This window comes from Mustela nigripes, chromosome 13, assembly GCF_022355385.1.
Source record: "Mustela nigripes isolate SB6536 chromosome 13, MUSNIG.SB6536, whole genome shotgun sequence".
NCBI lineage: Eukaryota > Metazoa > Chordata > Mammalia > Carnivora > Mustelidae > Mustela > Mustela nigripes.
The window spans coordinates 142,603,385-142,626,574 of record NC_081569.1 but is presented as its reverse complement, the minus strand read 5'-3'; the positions used below and the strand labels follow the sequence as shown (position 1 = coordinate 142,626,574).

Genomic DNA, 23,190 nt, shown 5'->3' with positions numbered 1-23,190 from the left:
TAAAGACAGGCAACACCATGTCAGCCCAGGAAGGGCCTGCTGGGGAGCAGTTCTAAACCCACTACGGACCTTTTTAAAAATCTCTTTCTAGGAAATAACTAGCTCCCAAGAACCCATTTAACTTGGTCTTAAAAGCCCCCAGGTGAGGAGTCCGCGCGCAAGTCTGGCAAGGCCACCTTCTCACCAGACTTCTGCATGGGGCTCTCTGGCCCTCGGAAAGGTCTCTCTCCCAACAGATGCGCCTATGCGCGGACTGGGCTGTGGCCCCTGAAGACGGCAGGCTCCCTGGGGAATGCTGTGACACCTCCACTCAGATGTGCCCCCCGAATACCAGCCAACACCTGACGCAATGGCCCAAAGCCATCCCAGGACAGACCTGGGTGTGGTAAAGCACGGATTCCTAACGTCCCTGCGAAGAACCTGCCTAAACACAGGCAACCAGGCAGCGCCCAGGACACAGTCTGCTTCACTTTAGAACAAATGCCTATTTACTGAGGAACACGAAATCTGCGATGTCTCACAGGCAAAAGAACTTGTCACTTGCCTAGCATGTCACTCAGCACCCATGGACTTTCCTCTGAAATATACGCTTCCGCCCCTGGACTCCCACAGGCGACACAGACGGGCCACGGGTCATTCCTGCAGGCGGGTCTGCCTTTCCCAAAGCGATGGCTCACTCATTCCCATCTCTCAAGCCGGACACGATTCCCAGACTCTTTAGTCTCATATCCAGAAAAAAGAAATAGCCTGCATGCATGCCAATGATTTTGATTAAAAATCTTGGTAATATTTCCAGAAACAATGGCCATTTTTCCCCTACAACAAAACAAGCGACCTGAGGATGCACAGAAGCACCTCACATGAATGAGCACATGTCACGTCATATTAAACGCTTAACTTCTTGATTTAGGGACCTCCCTAATGTAAACATTTACTTATTTCTTTTAGTCAAAGAATCCAACTCCTGGACCCTGCAGAACCCAGCTCTCACCCATCCACCACGTAGACATGACGTGTATGGGCAAGTCTACCTGGCAGGTGTGTTTCCAAGAAGACAGCAGAACGTTCCCAAGGCAGATGAACGCAGGTGTCCCCCGTCCTTCCCCAAGGCCCTCCTCACCGAGAACAACATTTACTGCAGCCTGTTTTGGTGGGGCACTCTAGTTCCCTGTAAGCTCCCCTAACTCGGAAGATGGGTGTTCTCAAGTCCACATTTTACAAAACAGCACTTCCTTAATTTGACATGAATGTGATGGGTCGGGGTTTTGAACCAACTCAAACATGCTGTTTTCCACTACACGTGAACAAAATAACCCAAGAGATTCCAGCTGAGTAACCGTATAACGGAAAATAGATCCCCATGCTCGGAAGAGAGGAGTATCTCGGTTCTGTGTCTGGTCTTCGCTTCTGGGCCCAGTGAAGACACAGGCCCCTCCACTGAGTGCAAACACCAGGCACCGCCCGGCTCGCGGTCCTAACGGTGCGCAGGGTCACTCTGCGGGCAGAGACCGGGAGGGACGAAGGGGGCAAAGATGTCGGGTGCGCTGCTGCAGCGCGTGGCAGCGCGTCCCGCCCTCGCAGGGGACAGGCTGCGTCCGCACGGGGTGTTCGCGGGCCGGGAAGCCGCGGGGCCGGGCACGTCCAGGGGCGCACACGCCGCCATGCCGGGGAGCGAGGCCACCGCCGCGGGGGGTGGGGGCACATCACTACTGCCAGGGTCACCCTGCACCCGCGCCGCGGGGCTCAGCTCTGGGGGCAGCCTGGGCTCCGGGGACAGACTCGCGGGCACCTTCCCCGACCGGCCTGCGGGCGGCCCCGCATCACACCTGTGCACGTGCACTGGGGCGCAATCAGCGCATCTTCAACGAGAGAGAACCTGTCACCGAAGTGAGAAGCCGAGTGCACGAGAGGCAGAGAACCCTGCCGTCGGTGCCTACCATTTTTAAAAAGCAGAAACAACACATTCTTCAAACCGAGGGGAAGACTTTCGTAAACCATCATTAGCTCAGAGCAAGTACTGTGTGTCCCTGCAGAAGTCACAAACGACTCCTCACACACAGTCCGTGTCACCAGTGAAGGGGACCCTCCCGCTGCCGCACCTGCACTCGCACGTGTGACCAGCCCTTCCGTCGCTTCTCACCTTCAGCATCAACATTCGTATTGAAAGAGCTACTTTATGTCAGCGTTCACACAAGTCTTCTGATTAACAATTTTGGACTTGTTCAAACACATTCTGTTTTTAAATTGGTTGGATTTCATGCCAGAAACAAGGTATTCAAATCTCTGCAAATCTTTAGAAGATAAACATCAGTCCTACCGGCCGCTCTAATTCACCTTGTGCCCTCCTGCTGCAAACTCTCCACCAATGCTTCCTGAATACTGAAGTGTTTCTGTTTTTGTACAGAAGCCACAGTGAGAGATCCTGTCACAACTTCTCTATCAGTTCTCCGAGGTTTTCACGTTTTCCTCATGAACAGAAGGCCTGGCCTAGGGGAGCACCGCGGAGGGAGAACTCCCGGGGAAGAAGTACTACATGGGGGAGGCGCCTGCTAAGGGGGTGGCAGCCCCCACCACACAGGCCCCCTGAGAAGCAGCCCAGCTGGAGGACAAGTGCCCCTGCACCCGGCTTCCACAAAGCATCCAGTGAGGAAGTCGACAGTAACACCCGTGGCGGGCAGCATCGCTCAGAAAAGACAAAGAACCATGAAGCACGTAACCCCGGTCACCTTCCAGACTGGCAGTCAGCAGACTTTTTCTGCAAAGAGCCAGAGGGCAAACATTTTGGGCTGTGAGGTCTGTACAGTTTCTGTCTCACTCCTAAACTCTGCAAAAGCAGCCATGGACAACAGGGAAGTGAATGAGTATGGCTGCATTCCAATAAAACTTACTTACAAAAAGACGAGGCTGATGGGGAGAGATGGGGAGGTTTGGCAGTCTGAGAATCCCCATTCTAGGTCAATGCTAAGTTAACCACAATGTGATTTAGGAAAAAAAAGGCGGAGGGTGGGCACTGCATGCTTGCTTGGCAATTAACAAACAAAGAACAAACACACACAAATGCCTTCATTTATGAGCTCAAGGTCAAGTGAAAAGCAATGTACTTTTTGGACATTCTCTTGATACTGTTTCTTTTATCCAAAACCATTAGTAACTATAAAAAAGATTTTCTTCTTTAAATAATTTGAAGAAATGATTAAAAGCCAACAAAAGCGAGAAGCAGTCTGGCGTTACCTTTTTCTCTAGAGAGTTACTCCACTCTTTCAGTAAGTTGACGTGCTGCACCGCGGAGCTGGCCTCGTGGGCCTTAATCTGCTGGTTTGTCCCCTGCGAGAACAGAGACGCAGTGCATTAAGCCATCACTCCATCATGGAGCGCAGCAAGACTAACACATGACCTAACCCCAGTGCTACACACGGAGGGGAGCCCTGCTCTTGCACGGCTAGCGGGCGGTCTCCACGCCTTTGAGGGGCCGCGCTTGGCGGCGCCCGCTCTGCCAAGTGCAGGTGGGGAGGCTGGCAAGACAAACAGCCTGCAAGTCTACAGCGAGCTCCAGCTCATGCTCTATACTCCTCCAACTTCTTACCAAGCGCCTTCTCATCTGCATTTCATATTTGTAATGCCCAGAAATTAAATCTTAAACCTCTCACTTTTGTTCTTTTATAAATTTTTCCTTAAAGCTACAAATGGGAAATGTGCAGACACTTGCAGTTACAGCTAGGCAGTGCTACAATAATCTAGTGAGCGAACATGTAGTCAAAGTGGCATTCTAAATAATCTTCTAGAATATTAATTTATTAGGGAAAAATACTGCATTAGAAAACGTATTGCTCCTCACTGTTCTAAGTATACTTGGAAAGTTACATACAAAACATAAACAATCTACAGAGTACATAAGATGGAGACCACATCAGAGTCAGTAATAAGCACATGAAATAGTACTTTGTATATGCAAGGAAATAATCCATATGGAAATATAATTTGTTTTGGGATTAGAAAATTAAGAAGCCACAAATAGCATTTTAATGATCTCCAAAACACATACTCTGTACATAGAATATTCATATATATATGTTGATATAAGTACCGCTCTATATAAACATATATATACACATACACAGAATGAATGGAACTACATACGACATAACAGTGGTGAGCGCTCCGTCTCGTTAAGAGATGGAGACAAAGGGTGGGCTACAGTCACTCTCAGGGCTCTTTACTTTCTAAGAAAATACTGAGTTGCCAGTATCTCTGTACTGATTTCATAACAATGTATTGGTAATACACAAAATTAAATATAAAATACTTTAATTGTAATAGATACTGCCCTCTGATCAGTTTTAAAATTGAGACACACGTTTCAATGAAACTCAGTTCAAATTCACTAGCAATCTCAGACGTGTTAAAAAACAAAAAAACCCCAGACACAGGTTTCTGGCAGCCTGAGTGTGGTGGTGACAGAGACGCCCTCTCCACACGGCTGCTCCGCGAGGGGTGGCGGAGATGCCACAGGACACACGAGCGCGGTCCTCACAGCTGTGTACTGATGCACACGCCGCCCAACCGTGTCTGGCTTGACATGCACTTACATTCAAGTACTTGCTCCAATTCCACAGCCATCTCTCCAGAACCACCCCCCCCACGACTGTCAGTCCTGTTTGTCCCACTGCCTAGCCGGTTTCAGATGGAGTCGTTCTGCTAACGCCCTGACTTCCTTCTCAGCACCGGTGTCCTCCTCAGGTCTCAGAACACCACGGGCATGGAAAGCGAGCACCCACGGTGGCTGCATGTGGCTTTCACCACCCATGCAGCACGGTGACTCGGCTCCATGACAAAGACTACAGGTCCAGAACTTGCATGTTAAGATGTTAAGATAGTAACTTTCTCTCATGGCAGAATGTCAGTGACCGGGAAGGACAAATGGTGGATACTGACCTGAAAAACGCAGCCATAGCGCTTAAAACTACAGGTGCTGGGGGCATTGACACACTCTGACAAGTGTGCACTCAACTGCAACGGGAAAGAGACGTGAGTTGTGGCACAAGCGTCTGCATGAAAATGTTCAAACACATTAAGGGCACAGAGAGCATCTGGTTTGTACTGTCCCGAAGGGGGCTTATCAGCTACGGGTGTGTGTACACCACCTGCTTCCTGGGCTCAAGGCAGTAAATTTACACTACTGTCACGGGTATACACATATATACGCCAATATACAGAAATACGGTTACTGTAACATTTCTTAAACCTACAGTTTCTTTAGAACAAATTATTCAAAATGTGACATGCCGTCTGCAGCGCCAGCATTTTAAAAAGAAAGGGAGAAACGTAAACTGAAATGAACATTTAAAGACTATAAACAAAAGTTGCATGAAACACAAAAAAGAGAAAGCATTCAGGATGTAACTGGGTCACACACCTAATATACGGTACACAAAAATAAATATATTTTGGAAGCAAGCTTACACGATGTACCATTACTCTCAATACTCAAGATAACAAGATGAGTTTTTCCTTCTTCTGGAAAGACTTTTTTTTCCCTCTGAGTGCCCATAAACCCATGTAGCCTCTCACAGATCGCTAAGGTCACTCTAACAATCTTAGTATTGTCACCTCTAATTGGTAGAAGCAAATTAAGAGAGATCAGGAGAGGATAACTCCTTGTACAAGGAAAAACCCCTTTGTTCAGCTTAAATATTGGTAAATTGTCAAATAAAAACCACTTATGATACCCTCTCCAGAGAAAAGGGAATTGAAACATCTACATTTTAAAGACATAATACTACTCATTAGGCTGATAGGATTTAAGGACAGCTTCTTCTTTTATTGAAGAAATTCTCATCAGGAAACTCTAAGGATAGATCTTCTTTATAGAGAACAATTAGACCCTGAATTAGGAGAGGGGGTGTCTAAGCGCACTGCAGAGCTGGGCGCGCGTTTTTCTGTGTACACACACATTCCCAGAGGCTCCTGGGCCTGGCCACTATACACCAGCACAAAAAGCTCCTGAGTCTTTCCCCTTTAGGTCAGTACTTAGGACAGGGAGGAGAGTAGGCCTGTGGCGAGGGCTGCAGAGAAGGGCCACAGTCCCGGGGAGCCTATGGGTCAAGCTCTGTGGAAGGTCTCTGAGCCATGGCAGACCACGGTGGTCACAATTCTAGCAGACCAGCTTCTGGCCACGAAGCTCTGGCCGGCACCTGGAGGAACGCGCCCAAAAGGGAGAGCCCAGGTGACTGGCAGAGAGACATAGCGTGAGACCATGCGTAGTAATGTCACCTTCGAAGTTTTAAGATCTACTTTTTCAGGCCAGTGCTATGATCATGAACCTATCCAGCCAGCGCCTCTGGTATTAAAATCAGGGACACAGGGTCTGATGTCATTTTCATTGGGCCACTGTTAATTCAGGGTCACGCTTTCTCCTAACCTGGCTCATCATCGTTCCTCTTAGAGCCTGTACCATGCTCCCTGGCAGGAGCCCGGAAAAGAGGCAAGGATGATTCATAGACCAGTAGCATCATTTACCAGAAACCCAAGATAAATGCAGGTTTAAAGATTTGTAAAAGAAAAATAACTTAGAGGCAAATGGAGTTAGCTTCTGTCCCTAATTCAGGTAGCCCTGACTGAAAATTCTGGAAAGCGTATAAAACCCTGGTGATCCCTTCAATACTGTGGACACGTCACCCATTCGCTTCAGCAGAGGGATATCCTAGTTGTGGAAATCCATACATGTCTCCCTGCCACTCCCAGAGGCACACTACAGGTCTGGGGCCATGACCGCCCAGGAAGACCCTGCCCTGGCCTAGCAGAGTACCTTCCTGGGAGGACATGCTCTGGCCGAGAGGGGTTCTGGGGGTCTTCTCTGTACCCTGTGTCCCTGGCTCCAGACCCACAGAGGTCCTCTTGCTCAGTGGGGATATAAGACACCAACCCTCACCTCGCCAATGTTCAGGGGTAAAACTCCAGGCTGTTGCAAAGGCTGAGGGGAGCAGCCTCCTTAGATGAGAGCACCCGGGCCTGAGGGACCTGTGGGGGGACCAGGGGGCACAGGAGCCCCAGGTGCTCCCCAAACAGCAATCAAAGGGGCTCCAGATCAGGACCAGGTGGCAAACCATTTAAGAAACCTTGGAATTTCTCCATCTAGATATATCCTGGTCAAATTAAATTCATGTAAATCTACCTGCCTTAAAGAAAGCATGCCCAAGGGCAGCGTGAGACACATGACCTCTGGGGAGGCTACACTGGGCCCTGCTAGCTGATCCCTGAAATGTGGGGAACGCCTCCAGGCCCATCTGCTCCCCAGCACCAACCCTGCACAGCATACACAGCCAAGTGGGTCAGCAGTGTCTGTAACATCATTTATTTTGAGATCATCTTATAGGAATTCCTATTTTACAGATTATAAAATGGATTTTTTTAGAACCTACAAGGTTATGACCTTTGCTTGCACTGTACTTCATTTTCTCAGTTCTTAACCATATTTTGCTCTGAATTTAACCACTCTGTAGCATTTATTTGCTTGCTTCTGAAATTTTTGATGCCCCAAAATAGCATGAGGTTCTCTGTTGTCTTTCTACATATCACTCTCGTGCTCCATGAAAACCTTCGACTTCAGCTACTGGGGAAGGACAGAGTGTCAGGCTGCTAGTCCTCAGGCTGTCACCAGCTCCTCCGCAGGCCTGGCCATGCCCCTTACCTCACTCCTCAGCAGGGTCTGGACACTGCACTTATGGGGGCAGGACACCACCACACAGGGACACTCCGTGTCTTCATGTTTCTGGAGGAAAAAGAGAAAGCGTCGTCAACTTTGAGACACACCACCTGCCTTCCCTCAGATGCCACCGGTATCTGCAACGTCACCATGAACCACCACAGGGCACTCCACTCCCTGGCCCAGTTTCCCTGGCTCCTGACGCATTCGGGGAGTCCTCACGCTTGAAGTCTGAGAGCCAAAACAGAAGGCATCTTGGGAGATCTACCCCAGTCTGACAGGTGAGGGCCACGTGAGGGGGCACTGGTGTGGGGGGAGGGAGCCCGGAGCGGCGCCCACCAGGAATCGCCCATCTGTGTGGATGCCACCCTGGGCCATGGGCATCGGCAGACTTGGCCCTGTGGCTGCTCGCACAGCAGCCCAGGGTCCAGACTCTATTTGCTGGAGAAACGGGTGGTTTTCCTTTGGCTTCTCAGGTTTGGATCTGGAAGTGATGCTTTTCCAACACCTGCAAACAGCACGAGCCACTGGGTATTTAAATTACTGCCCTGGAATTTTACTAGGTTGTCTATAATGCATGGAAACTAGGGACAAATTCTGGTGTAGCCCTTCTTTGGATGGTATACATTTCAACTCTACAGGGCCTGGATGAGGACTACCGTTCAGCCCATGGCACAGGCACCTGCTGGACGGATATCTGTTCAGTAGCAGTTACAGGGAGAGCTGGTCACCAGGACATCAATTCCAAGAGCCCTGGAGAGCATCACCAGACACATGACAAAGGGCCACAAGACAGGCCTGTAACTGCAGGCCATGCAACACAACTTGTGGGACAGGCTCCTGGAGGCTACATCACCGAGCAAGAACGAACTTGGTGCTGTTTTCCTTATGACCCTGGGATACTTCTGATTCTCATCTGGATTTTCCAGATTAGGGCCTCCACAGTCATGCTGCTGTGACAGTGAATGATGGGGGTGTGGGAGAGTGGGGGACAGAGCCGAGAGTCTCAGTCCAACTAGGCAGGCACAGTGCGGACCAAGGACAACGAGGGCACGCACTCAGCTTTCTTCGGTGTGTTCCGAAGCTCGGGTAGGGTATGTAGTCCAGAGATGGCTCTGCTCCTGGGCTTGGGCCTCAGAGGCCTGCAGAGCCCTCAGAGGGCAAGTCCACAACTGCTCGGAGCTCAGTAGAAAGCACCTGACTGGACTGAGCCTACCAGCAGGCCTCCCATAAAAGGCACCATATTTAGGGCAGGGGGACAGCGGGCAGCGGCACTGGCTTTCTATTCTGCCTGGCTGTGCTCAGAATCCCCAAGTTCCCAGGTGCCACCAAGTCTAGGCTTTGTCTGTCTTTCTTCCCTTTTTTTTTTTTTTAAAGATTTTATTTATTTAAATAAACAAATAAGAGAGACACCACTAGAGAGGGAACACAGGCAAGGGGCGTGGCAGAGGAAGAAACAGGCTTCCCGCCAAGCAGGGAGCCAGGAAGACGCTTTAAGGACTGAGCCACCCAGGCATCCCAGGGTTTTGTCTTTCCGTGGAAAGCCCTGGGCAAATGGCCTCACCTCCCTGCCTGATCTGTAACTCGGGGGAGTGGCTGAACCTCCCTCCCTGATCAGTCACAGGCCTGGAGAGGGAACAGGCTCCACGGTCCGCAGAGGCCACACCTCCCCCCAGGGCCTGCCCTTGAGCCCACCTCCATTCCCAAGGCCAGGTATGTGCCAGGTGCTGGCCCGCTGCCGCAGACGCCCGAGGAGGACAGCAGGCACACAGGTGAGCACCACTGTGGGGAACGGAGACCAGGCAGGAACACGGGTGGGAGCTCCCGGACGGGGGCTCTGAGGAGGACGTGGCAGCGGGTGGGGGCCGCGTTCCAGGACGGCGGGCCGGGGGATGGTGGGAGGAGAGGCTGGGGCCAGATCCTGCAGTACCCTCAAGCCAGGGTCTCTGTGGACACGCGAGCATACCAGAAGAATACATTTCTAGAAGTAGGCTTGGTTGGCTGTCAAAGGGTACAGGTATTTTAAATGGATTTTGATAGATATTGCCAAACTGCTCTCTGAGAACCATACACAAACACACGCCCGCCGTCACAGGAACACATGCTCCTACACCCTTGTCAGCTCCATCAGACATTTCAGTCTTTGACATGACAGGTCGAAAAGGCAGTAGCTGCGATCTGCAATTACTTAATAATGTACCAGTAAGTATATTTTGATATTTATTAATCATATATAGCTTCTGTGAATCGCTGTTTCATGGCTTTTGCCCACAGTAGTGGGCAAATCGGAAATCAGGTCCTTGCAGATGAAATCAGTGAAGATGAGGCCCCAGGGCAGGGGGGTGGTTAGGATTAGGGTGGGCCCTGACTCCAACCATAGGTGCCCTCATGAGAGGAGAGGACATGCCCCAGAAGGTGGCATCTGAGCAGGGAGGCAGACGGCTGCCAGCCAAGGAACGCCGAGGACCACAGCCTCCAGAAGCTGGCAGAGGCGGGAAGGGGCCTTTCCTGGAGCCCTCAGGAGGAACATGGCCCCGGCAGGACCTTGGGTCTGGCTTTCTGGCCTCCAGCACTGCGACGGAGCACACTGCTGTGTTCTAAGCCACCAGCTCCCTGGCACGTTGTTACGGCAGCCCCAGGAAAACAACACACCTATTGAAAAAACCAGATAACCTACTCATACATAAGAATTAACTCCATACGAATAAGTTGTCCTGTCTACCAAATTAATCGTTACTCTGACAGGCACAGAATAGATGTGACCCGTGTGGGAGTCATAGAGCAGAACCACACGGGGGACACCGGCCAAGATGAGAATGTAACTGAGATTCCGTTTGCCTGTGTGTCCTCTCTTCCCCCATCACCTTCCCCCAGGGAGGAACCCCTCGCCCGAATATCCGAATTTTGTGTCTCTACTTTCTTTGCTTAAAAAAGTTATGTTACACATCAGTGTGAGCCAGACAAAATACTGTTTAGAATTTTACTAAAACGGAACTCTACCCTGTGAATCTCCCGGGAGCTGGCGGAGTGTCGTGCTTCTCGGGCTGACGCCCGCGCGGTGTGTAGCTGGGGGCGCTCAGTCCGCACCGCCCGACGGGAGCGCTGCCCTGGAATTACCCGGCCTCGTCCCCTGAAGTGTGCGGAGTCCGCACCGCCGACTGGGTCCGCACCGCCGACTGGGCCCCGCCCCAGCCGACGGCACAGGTGGGGCTGCCCCCAGAGCTCCGCCGCACGGTTACGCTGGGCCCTGTCTCCGGCTGTGTACGGGTGACAGTCTCTCTCACAGCTACCGCAGGGACTGCTAACGAGCTGAGTACAGGAATGTTCCACCTAGTAACACAGCGCCGAACGGTCCTCTGCCGTGGCTGCGCCTACACGATAGATTCCCATTACAAGGCACACATTTTCCCAGAAAAGGAGATTGCTAGAATTCTGACTCTCCACAAATTAACAGAACTGTTCAAAGAGACCACATTCATGGGGCGCCTGGGTGGCTCGGTGGGTTAAAGCCTCTGCCTTCAGCTTAGGTCATGATTCCAGGGTCTTGGGATTGAGCCCCACATCGGGCTCTCTGCTCAGCAGGGAGGCCCCCCCCTCCACCTCTCTGCCTACATGTGATCTCTGTCTGTCAAATAAATAAATAAAATCTTTAAAAAAAAAAGAGACCACCACATTCGATAGTTTCCAGACTAGATGTGTTAGTGGGGATTCTTTCCTGGCACTTTAGATTCTGCTAACGATTTACAGATTAAGATAAAACAACTTGAAAACAGCTGATGTCACATCAATAGCCTGGTTTAAACATAGGAAAGAAATTTTCCTACGAGCTGTAATGGGCCAAGTGCTTGATGCTTTATCATCCTGGATCTCATCAACACCCAGAGTATTGACGCCCTTCATAAGACATGGAAACGTGGGGATGTCAGGGTGACTGGGCTGTAGACATGCCTCTGAGTTGCTCGCTCTTCCTAAAAAGAAGCCCACGGCAGGACAGGGATGAGATTGAGTGCATTCCTAGCCAACAGGAAGAGACTCGGGAGCCCCATCCCAGGCCTGCTGTCAGGAAGGTTTCACCACGGTGACCTGGGCCAGGTGAACCCCTACTTGCTACTTTTTTTTTTAAATTTCTTTTCAGCATAACAGAATTCATTGTTTTTGCACCACACCCAGTGCTCCGTGCAATCCGTGCCCTCCTTCATACCCACCACCTGGCTCCCACAACCTCCCACCACCCCCGCCCCTTCAAAACCCTCAGGTTGTTTTTCAGAGTCCATACTTGTTACTTTGAAACCAGTCTCTAGGGGTGCCTGGGTGGCTCAGTTGTTAAGCCTTTGCCTTTGGCTCAGGTCTTGATGCCAGGGTCCTGGGATTGAGCCTCACATTGGGCTCCCTGCTCAGCGCGAAGCCTGCTTCTCCCTCTCCCACTCCCCCTGCTTGTGTTCCCTCTCTCACAGTGTCTCTCTCTGTCAAATAAATAACTAAAATCTTTTAAAAAATAAAAATATAATAATAAAACCAGTCTCTTTACAGCCTAGTCTGGTGTTCAGAGTCAGTTACTTACACAGTGTCTAAGTGACACACTCACAAGTCTTTCTTGAATGAAATTAATTTCTGGATTCTATTCTGCAAATAAAAATAACTGGTTTTTGCAAGAAGCGAAGTATAACTTTGACAGCAACATACCAACGTGTGTAAGTGTTACCGCGTTACTCATTAAGTACACGTCTCATTCATCTGAACTGACTCACTGAAGGAATTATTCATATAATTCATATATTCATATAATTATTATTAGGTCAAACCCTGTTTCTATTTTCCATGGTTCCTGAAAGTCCTTAATAGCTGGGAACGTCTACAGAAATCATACAGGAAGAAAACTTCACAAGAGAAGAAAATCGCAGACACAGGAAAGTTGCACAAAGGTAATAAACATGTAGATTATGAAGCAGAGGACTTGGGGCGCCTGGGTTAAAGCCTCTACCTTCGACTCAGGTCATGATCTCAGGGTCCTGGGATCAAGCCCCACATCGGGCTCTCTGCTCCTTGGGGAGCGGTGCTTTCTCCTCTCTCTCTCTCTCTGCCTGCCTCTCTGCCTACTTGTGATCTCTGTCTGTCAAGTAAATAAATAAAATCTTTAAAAAAAAAATTAAAATTAAAAAATTTAAAAATTAAGCAAAGCACTTTTCATTTCATTAAAAAAAAAAAAACCTGTCCTAAATTTTGGTCAATAAATGCGGTAGAACATCCACCAGGAACTGCCTGGCCAGACAGCCTGGCTGCATGTCTCTGGCCCTCTCCCGTCTTGGTCCCATCAATGATGGTCCTGCCGAGTGCAGACGTCATTCCCAGCGGCCCCCAGCCTCTCAGCAACGTCTGCCCCTCCTGCCCACACACAAATCCTCTCCAGCTCCTGCTGGCGCTGGAGCTCCACTCTGCTGACCCTTCCACACTGGCCACTGCTAGACGACCTCACTCTTTGCAGTCTGTAAGCATTAGGGTGTCCCAAGCCTCTGTCCCCAAGGCTACAGGGACCACCTAAGATGCACCAGTAGCCCAGACCACTCCCCTATTCTCCCCTCAAGCCTGCGATGCTCCAGTAAGCCCCACCTCAAGAGTTCATCCAGCTGATCCAGCTACAGACACCGGGCGTTGTCCTTAACACATACTCTGTATTTAAGCCGTGGGCTAATCCCACTGCCTCTACCTTCCCAATGTGTCCCAGTGTACCTGGTCGCACAGACCAACACTGCCTTGCCTCTATATTCTCCTCTTACCCCATGCCTACGTGTCGCACCTGCCAGAGTGCTGCACCTGATGGGGAACTCTGACATCAACCCCTTGCTCAAGCTGCCCAGTGCCTAGCCCCACCCTCTCCCCTGCTACCCATCACCTCTGCACCGCCTCTCACCATTCCTGAAATCCACCTGCCAAGTCAGTCCCATCTCAGAACCTGTGCCCTCCTAGCTGTTCTCTCCGCTCTGGGCACTCATCCCACACTGGGCCCTGACTGCCTTGGAGAGGCCAGCCCTGACCACCTCTTTTTCCATGATGGATGCTAGTGCATTTTTCTTCATAGTACAAATCACTACTCCACGTTACATTTGCCTGTTAATTACTTCTTCCCACTAGAAGCTGAGCATCACCACTGAACCCACAGCTCTCAGAACAGTGCCCAGCACACAGTAGGTACTCAGTGAATATTTGTGCAAGAAATGGACAAATATTTGGGGGTTACTGTAATATCGATTGGTTTTTAAAGTCTGTCCTCCACCCCCAACATCTCTAACTTACAGATAAGGGATCTGATCTCTAACACACACACACAATATAGAACCGTGCCAAAATAATCAAGGCATGAAAAATGTGAAATTCTCATCTCTCTCCAAGACAAACAGCTGCACTTCGATGCTGCAGGATGAATTACCCTGTTGAAGTGATGATTATGTCCCAGAGCTGCTTAAAAGATCAAGCAATCCAACAAGATTTTGAGGACATTCCCTGGGACAAGAGAAAAATTCTACCTTTTTTGATAATTAGTCTTCATTTTTTTTTTTTTGGCATTCCAAATGATAGTCAATCAAGGGAAATAGGAAAATGTTAATTATACAAATCAAAATGGGCAAAACAAATAAAGCTTAACTCTGAATTAAAGCCAGATGAAAACTGCCATTTCCTCCTGTTTTCTCTTTATTCCTGTTAGAATAGTGCTTTAAAATGCTATTCGGTGACACAATTACACTTGGGCGGAGCTGCAGGTGGAGGGGCGGCGCACCTGGAGGGTGATCAGCGGAACCTGACTCTTGCAGTGGCTGCACGTGGCCTCCCGGTACTTGCAGGCCTTTTCCACGTGGTCACGCAGGTCTCTTCTCAACACTTTTTCTTTGCAGTCAGCACGGACGCACGAAAGCTCTTCAAACTGGCAATCGTTCTTTAAATGCACCTGTAAAACAAACATTTCAAGGTTCTTAACTGGCAAAGAAATTCAATCTGAAATACAGATTCTCCAGAAACATCTCCGCTTGCTGCTAGAGCAGTTTTTCACAGAGAAGAGTGACAAATGTATTGAGAGACAATGAGTTTTGCGCTCTATTTAGTGATTACCCAAACTATACTGCTTTTGAAGGAGTAAGCCAACTCTCCTTCCTGGGTGTCAGGTTATCGGCTAAGGAATTTGTTTTACTCCAGTTTGAGTATCCTTCCAGGATAAAATAAGATGCTAATTAAAAAAAAAAAAAAGCCATAAAAGTTATGTGGAATTTCATGGTTTAAAAAAAAACAATTCAGAAGGTTTTCCTGGGCCTTCCAAAATTAAAAACCGGTTCGGATTTCTCTCCATCCTAAATAGGGTGGGGGTGTTTAAAAACCAGTTGGCAATTCTGCCAATGATGTCATAAAAATAACATTTCATACCTCAGTGGCTTGGAATGCTTTCATGTTTGGTTGTGTTTTGACAATCAGCGTAACCATGGTCTTAGGGTACCACATCACACTGATCAGGCTGTTGTATCTCCTTTTTTTTTTTTTTTAAAGATTTATTTATTTCAGAGAGAGAAAGTGTGAGTGTGTGCACATCGGGGGAGGAGCCGAGGGAGAAAGGGAATCTCAAGCAGATTCCCCGCTAAGCACAGAGCCAAGTGGGGGGCGGCTGCTCCATCTCACCACCCTGAGGCCGTGACCTGAGCTGCAATCAGGAGTCTGATGCAAAATCGACTGAGCCACCCAGGCGCCCCAAGGAGTTCTATTTCGTAATGGAAGCACCGAGCACGACCCCCAGGACTTACCAGCAGGTGTCCCAGCGTCAACTGCTCTGTGCAGCCTTCCCCTTCATTCCTGCAGTAGATCTGAAGAGCGAGAATCTCTCTCTTGCAGCAATTATCCTTAAACACCTGAAACAGGAAGATGGTTATTTCAGAGGATTAATATTGCTTAATCTCCACATGCTGCTACTTCAGAGAAGGCAAAACCACTTTAAAAAAAAATCAGGAGAGCATCCCTTAAGTGGACCTCAGAAGGCATTAAGGACCATCTTAATTTCTAATTTCTAAAGTAGAATGAAGGAGATGTTCCCACTAAGAGTCACAATTCAAATAATACAACCTTAACTACCATCTTTTATTAGATAAGCCAAATGAAAACAAGTTACACGAAATAATTAAAGATCACTTTGGAGCATCCAAATACTCTGGGTCAACTCTGATGTGATCTCAAGGTGAGGACGCATGAGGACCAGGTTCGTATTTGGACTCTGGGGACTTCCAGGAGCCAGCTCTGCGGGGGCAGCCATGGGTGGACCGCACCAACCAAGGGACAAGGGCAGAGCCCACTATCACTCAATGCCTGTGTAGGTCACTTGGTAAAGAAATACAAAACTACTGTAGAAGATCGTATCTTGCAGACGGTTTGTAAAACATTATAGTCCTTTCTCCTGAGGTTATATCCCTCATAAATCATTTTCACCAAAAAGGAGGCAGTATTAGCCTGCTACTAAAAAAAACTGCCCTCTTTTATTTTTTTTTAAAGATGTTATTTATTTATTTGAGAGAGAGATAGTGAGAGAGAGCATGAGCAAGGAGAAGGTCAGAGGGAGAAGCAGACTCCCCATGGAGCTGGGAGCCTGATGCGGGACTCGATCCCAGGACTCCAGGATTATGACCTGAGCTGAAGGCAGTCGTCCAACCAACTGAGCCACCCAGGCACCCAAAACTGCCCTCTTTTAAATAAATAGTGCAGTGACTGAAGTTAATCCAATAATGAAAATCTTTCCTTTTGGGGGCGACTGGGTGGCTCAGTCTGTTAAGTGTCTGCCTTTGGCTCAGGTCATGATCCTACGGTCCTATGATTATGCCTTGCGTTGGGCTCCCTGCTCGGTGGGGAGCCTGCTTGTCCCTCTGTCCCTCCCACTACTCAAATAAAATCTTTAAAAGTTAAAAAAAAAAAAAAGAAAGAAAGAAAGAAAGAAAGAAAATGTTTCCCTTTGAAAATGAAAACCTTTCTTTCTTTCTTTCTTTCTTTCTTTCTTTATATTTTCCCCTTAGAAAACAAGGAGGTTCATTCTTTCCAGCAACACAGTCTAGACCGTCTTCATCTTCAGGCATTTCTAAGAAACTCCTATATGTTAACACTCTGTAACAGTGAAAAAATAGACAGGATCTTAATATGCCTTTCTCAACTCCACAGGCAAAAAAATAGAATCAACAGCTGCTAAGAGTTAAAAATAAAGTAATTTGGAGTCAAATCTAATCCTTCATAAACATGACCTTTTTAAAAACACACTAAAGTCACCAAACAGGTATTTTTAGCCAGTGGGAAATAAACTTCTTTTTTGTGGCATTAAGTTTCTTAAGTCATTTGAGTTAAACTTTATGGATACAAAACAAAGATTGGCAATGTCAAAACAGTTGAAGTACAGAATTTAGAGCTGAGATGATTTACTACATCTGTCCCATTACATAAATGAGGAGCCTGAGGCCTGACAGCGACTAGCAGACGATCTTGGTCTCAAGCCCCCTTTCCCATGAGGATCCAAGGCATTAGTCGCTATCATTCACGGCGCTCCAACAAAACTAGTAATTCTTCTCCACTTACTAATGCCATTGAAAAATAGGGATTATAATTCTGAACTGAGACAGACCAGGTCCGTTGTTTGAACCTCTACCTCGATCACAGGGGTCAGACACACTTTAATAAGTTAGTGGCCATGCTAAGATCAGGGGTAGCTGGGTGACTGTTTTCTTAGAAACAAGCCCCTCCCTTTGACAGAGTGCAGCCTGCAGCAGCGGTGAACCCCGGGAAGACAAGGGACATGCGTGGTGCCAGCTCTAGCTCTAAGCTGCCCAGAGGAGTTACACGAGGCGCCCTTGTCCCGGCAGCAGAGGGGCCTCCTCTGCCGGGACCCCCAAATCCCTGCACTTGCCTGCACTGCCCTGACGGCAAACCCAACCTGAAAAGTGCTCTGGACACAAAACCACAGAGCAGAAATTTTATTGTACAATTTAATGACCTACATTTAAAAAATTGTTCTGTTCATCAATCAAAATATTGGTACCACACGTTTTTACTGATACTTTAAGAATGACTCATTTCAGACTCAAAGCGTGCCTAAGGGGTCTGCCAACGCGTAGATGACCAGAGGTGCTGTTACAGTGCGGGGAGGGGGGGTGGGGTGTGCGGATCAGAGCCCCAGGACGGAAGCTGGTGGGTGGCCCCCTGAGGCCCCCTCTGAGACTCTGGCCTGCCAGAGAGCTCTCACGGGTACACATAATCACGTGGCAGGGGGAAGGGTGGAAACCCCACATCTGTCTAATGAGTGGGAGGTGCTGCACGGGGGCAGACGGAAAGCCAATCCTGCTGAACTCCTGAGACTGGCCGGATGCCAGCTGTCTGGGGGAGAAGCCTGAGAGGATGGCCTGTATCTCCACATTTCACCCCCACAGCCCTCCCGAGGTGGGACTGCTATTGTCACAGGCAAGGACACAGGTTCAGGGGCTGAAGGTCCTGGCCAGGGTCACCCAGCTGGGCAGCTGTCCTGCCTCAACCCTGCAGCACCCGCGGTTTGTCTGAGACAAAACCAGAGCGTGCCCAGAGCACCAGGTGCAAACCATGGGCCAAGCAGGACCGAAGCGTTTGAAAAGGTCATTTATTAAAATCCCCAAAATACCTTATCTTTAATGATGCCTTCTTGACACGCAGTACATTTTGGGCTTGAGGAGCTGAGGGGAAAACACACCATGAAGACATTAGATAGAGCAGAAGTCCTGTTCTCACTTGAACCTTTATGGTCAACCTGGTGTGCGAAGTTCACGGCCGCAACCAGAGGTCCGGGATGCCACGGCAAACTGGGTTTCAAATATGAAGCCACAGGAGAAAAGTGCTCAATTTTTTAAATGGTAATTTTTCCCAAGGAAGTTTTTAAGCAGCACAGCTGACATCAGTCCCACTTGGAAAGCCCCTTTCCATTAAAAGTGAGATTTTATTTCAGAAACCAAAACTAGCCCTCCGTGAGCGGCTCTGTGGTGTGAGCGTCCCCGGCTGATTAAGAGGGCCTAGAGGCGGTCTTGTTTTCTAAAAACAGCTAGTACTTTCTCCAGAAGTTATTTTCTGTCACAATATCCTGAAAAGCCAATGCAATTCCACAGCTTACTGGCCCCATCTAAGGAAGCCACTGTCTACCACATCATTCTTGCCCCCAAACACAGGACAAGAGCCTCTGCTCCCAAGCTGTCCTTTTTTGGACTTGATTCTAACCCCATCTTGTGCCGGAAATCACCTCCTAGAGATTAAAAATAAAACAAAGTTTGAGTCCTCTCTACTTCCATGGCCCCTGCCCTAGACAGCCAAGGGCTCCAGGAGTCCAGGACAGGAAGGTCGGTGGAGGCTTTGGGGAAGTGAACACAGGGTTGGACACATGTCCCCCGGAGCCCTGGGCAGACTGGGGAGGCTTCACAGGCCTGGGAAGCTGGGCAGGAGAACTAAGGGCTGATGGGAGACAAAATTAATGTGTTTCTAAATAAAAGCTTTCACTTAGACTATAATATGAAGCTTGTGCTAAACTGCCTTCATCATAAGACTCTCTTTACATCCTCAGACCCTAGGGGTGAGCGGCATTTGGATGGGATCCCCGGATGCCTGCAAAAACACGGAGCAGGAGGAGAGCCAAGTGCAGAACAAGGAGGCAAATCAGAGGAGCTCTGGGTACCAGCCCCACCCCAGCCCCACCCCAGCCCCGCCCCAGCCCCGTGGCCAGCAGGCCTCCCCCAGCCCAGCGCGCAGTCCAGGTTTGCACGTAGGAAACCGCAGGTGCTCTGAGTTAGCTCAGCCATCACTAAGCTTGACTCAAAAGTCATTTTAGCCACAAGGCAGGGAAAGCTGAGCTCACTGTTTGGATAAGTGGATAAGACTACAGCCGGAAGGACCTGGGGGAGGATGACAGCGGGGGAGGACGCCTGCAGTGCCATTATCAAGGGCCATGCCCTCAGCGGTGAGTCAGGAGAAGTGGGCAGCCTTCCCAGGCCCCTGTGCCTGACCCTGGGGACCAAGTCTGACAGCATCCTGCCATGACTCCCAGTGCCCAGCACCATGCCCAGAAAATACCTGGGGAGGAACTAAGACGCTTTCTTGGATGATGCTGTTTGTGCCACCAAACTCCGGCCTGCCTCCCTGATGCCCTCTGTGACTCTAAGGTGGCACCAATGCTTGGCCCACAAGGGCTTCCAAAGCGCCAGCGTGTGCTCTCCTGACTGCTGAGTAAGCACGCACACACCAGATTCCTACCCTGGTGGGGACCTGTCCTGTCCTCCTACTGACCTGCCCTCCTCAGCCTCTGCCCCCCAGGAGCACCTGCACTTTCAGGGCTCCCCACCACCTGCACGGAGAGGGGACACTGGCATAGGACTGGGTGCTGGGCGAGCACATCGGGAGGCGCTTGGCGGGGGGAGACAGAAATCTGTGGGATGGGGCTGGGTAGGCCAGTCTGCGAGTCCCAGAACCCTGGACAACTCAGGGATGAGGTTCGACTGAGTTTCCCTAAACGATTCATAGGCGAGGCTCCGAGAATTTGATCTGAGGGTCTCGAGACGTTTAAGCTTTAGAAGGCACTGCTTAGAGACGCGGCGGCGGGCCGGAGTGGGGGAAGCCGCCGGGCCGCGGGCCTACCTCAGCAAGGCAGCCATGCAGGTCTCACAGAACCGGTGTCCGCACTCGGTCTGCTTCGGGTTACACAGCACCAGGCGGCACTTCTCACACTTGTACTTGTCCTCCACGGTCTTCACAAACCTTTCTTTGTAGCCTCCTTGCTCAGGGACGAAGACGGACGTGCTGGTGGCACCACGGTCGGGGTGCAGCTTCAGCGGGGGGTTGGGCGGCAGGGTGCCAGGGGGGTCCAGCTTCTTACTCGGCTCCATTTTAGGAAAGAGAAATTCTGTGGAGAGAAAGCAACGATCCTGAGTGAAACGCTAACCCGTCATCCTGCGCAAGGAGAAGAAACACAGCTTTCGGGATGAAAAAGTGCCGGAGCACCGTGGGGTTTTCCAGTTTAAGTAATGCACGAGATCCCTCCTGACCTCACTGCATGATGGGAACGAGACACGAGCAAATGTGCTTCTCCCCTTTCGACATCGGCCGAATGCTACTGTTGACGTTACTGGGCAAAAAACCTCTAAAAGGTACTGGTTGTGTCATTAAGGTTCCTTGAAGTACAGGTAATATCTGGCTGTAACTTAAAAGTTCTGCGCATCATTCTGATATTTTGGGCAAAGCAACAGTTGTTCTCAGCCAGTTTTATTTCTTGGTTCTCCTCACTGCCAATAACAGCCCCATGATGTGACTCACGGGTGGCCTGTCCCACGGTGTCACTCACTCCAACCACAGCAGGCACGTTTGGATGGTGTCTGCAGACTCATGTGATTCCTGCCCCCGCCAAGACCCCAAGAGTGTGCCCACGACACTCCAATCTGGGTGCGCTGTGATTGGCACCTGCTCTTGGTGCCTGCGGCCAGCCTGACCCCACCTTGCCCCCCACGCTCCCTGCCACCGCCACCGCAGGACCCCACGCCGTGCACCACAGGGCCTCAGGGTGCACCTGCTGGTGTCTACAGCAGGCAGGCCCCTCTCGTGCCCGGGATGGAGCTGGGGGAGGGCACGCGGGGACTGAACAGGTCTCCTGTGCCCACACAGGCAGCCGTCCTCCTGCACATGGTGACAAGTGTGCAGACGGCTTGTTCCCACCTGCAAGTTCCCAGCAACAGGCCCAATGAGCAGCTCCTAGACAGGAGCCAGAGCGATAGCAGCCTGCGCGGGCCTCCAGCTGACGTGCACAGCAGCACATCTGGCGAACCTGCAGAGGAATTTCTCTCAGAGCTCACCAGGTCTCTCAAAACTACAGTGTTTTTTGCTCAATCCATTTATTTCTGCTAATTACAAAAATAAGGACCAAATTCCTTCTTCTCACAAGGCCGCGAGCGTCTGTGCCTCATTCCGTTCCCTTCTCTTCCCAGTGCAAGGCTGCCGTGGGCTGGTCTGGGGCCTGGCCGGCGCCCTCGGACTGACCAGCGGGGGCGAGGCAGACCCTCACCCCAGGCCACGGTGTGCTGGGTGCAGAGTCCCAGAATGAATGTCTCCTGACTAGGGCTGCACAGAACGCCAGCAGCTCAACATCTGAAAAATAAATGAACTGGTGTTCTAGCCACTCTCAGGCTGGTTTTAATAAAATAGAACATCAGTGTGGCAAAGAGTGGGAGCTTCCTGCAAAATCCGTTTATGAAAACAAACAAAGCTTCCAAAATGGCCTCAGAAGGCTAGCAGCCCTTTGCGCACCAATTTACTGACCAGAATCTTATTCATTAAGACGCCAAGCAGTGAGGTGCCTGCTGCTTACCTTGTCTATCTGCCTGTCTTAGCTTCTGCAGATGCTCTGGGTTCACCGCTCCCTTGTCAAGGAGGCTCACCCTGGCCAACCCCATTCACCAGGCCTGCTTTGCCCTGCTGTGTTTTCTCTATGGCACTTCCCACCCTCTAACTCTACAGCTTCTTGTTAATTGTCTTTCTCCTCAGGCAGAATGTGAGCTCCTTGGAGACATGGGTTTTGTTGAAAGACAAGCCCCAGGTACCCAGAATAGCGCCCGATGTGCAGAAGGTCCCCAGTGCACATTTGCTGAGCTAATGGAGGGAAGGGTGACGTCCGAGCCAATAGTACCAAGCTGCGTCTCTATGACAGGAATACTCTTTAGCTTGTAGATCTGGTCTTGGAGCCTCCAGCCTTGAAAATAACTTCTTAGATTATAAGCTACTTGTGACTTTGGTTTAGTATCTTAGCCAATAATGTGTAGGAAGCTATGTGTTCAATAAACAGTTTTTTTTTTTTTAAGATTTTATTTACTTATTTGACAGAGAACACAAGCAGGCAGAGAGGCAAGCAGAAAGAGAGAGAGAGAAGCAGGCTCTGCACTGAGCAGAGAGCCCAATGCGGGGCTCGATCCCAGGACCCCAGGACCATGACCTGGGCCGAAGGCAGAGGCTTTAACCCAGGCACCCCCAATAAACAGTTTTTAATGAGAAATATCTGATTCCTGGGGCACCTGGGTGGCTCAGTTAAGCATCTGCCTTCAGCTCAGATCATGATCGCAGAGTCTCAGGATCAAGCCCCACGTCAGGCTCCCTGGTCAGTGGGGAGTCTGCTTCTCCCTCTGCCTCTCCCTACCACTTGTGCTCCCTCTCTCTCAAATAAATAAAACCTTCCCCCCAAAAGAGAAATATTTGATTCTTTAAAGGTAAATTCCTATTTTAAACCTGACAGACAATCAACTTTGGATCAAACGAATGATAAATAATAAATATTTATTTACCTATAACATGCCATACTCTGTTTAAAAGTAAAGAATACAGCTTGGGATCTTTTGTTCTTGTATGTTACTTAAGACAAGTGAACAGATGCCAATTCTATCCAGGTACTTCAGAGAAAACATCAGAGCAGCCCTGTGCTGACGGGCAGAGGG

General features: G+C 49.7%; 1 protein-coding gene across 7 annotated transcripts in view; it reads right to left on the bottom strand.

Moving 5' to 3' along the window:
* The window catches only part of TRAF3 (TNF receptor associated factor 3), a 118,799-nt gene that overhangs the window by 12,430 nt on the left and 83,179 nt on the right, over positions 1-23,190 (bottom strand). For 5 of the 7 annotated variants that reach the window (XM_059374041.1, XM_059374036.1, XM_059374038.1 and 2 more), the window contains exons 3-9: positions 20,354-20,618; positions 18,360-18,411; positions 15,484-15,588; positions 14,475-14,642; positions 7,688-7,768; positions 4,933-5,007; positions 3,232-3,324 (exon numbers count right to left, since the gene is read on the bottom strand). In XM_059374041.1, the coding sequence (XP_059230024.1) occupies positions 3,232-3,324; positions 4,933-5,007; positions 7,688-7,768; positions 14,475-14,642; positions 15,484-15,588; positions 18,360-18,411; positions 20,354-20,601 (822 nt within the window). In that variant the 5' untranslated portion in view covers positions 20,602-20,618. The remainder of the gene's footprint in view (positions 1-3,231; positions 3,325-4,932; positions 5,008-7,687; positions 7,769-14,474; positions 14,643-15,483; positions 15,589-18,359; positions 18,412-20,353; positions 20,619-23,190) is intronic. The other 2 variants (XM_059374042.1, XM_059374043.1) reach the window with 2 other exon arrangements.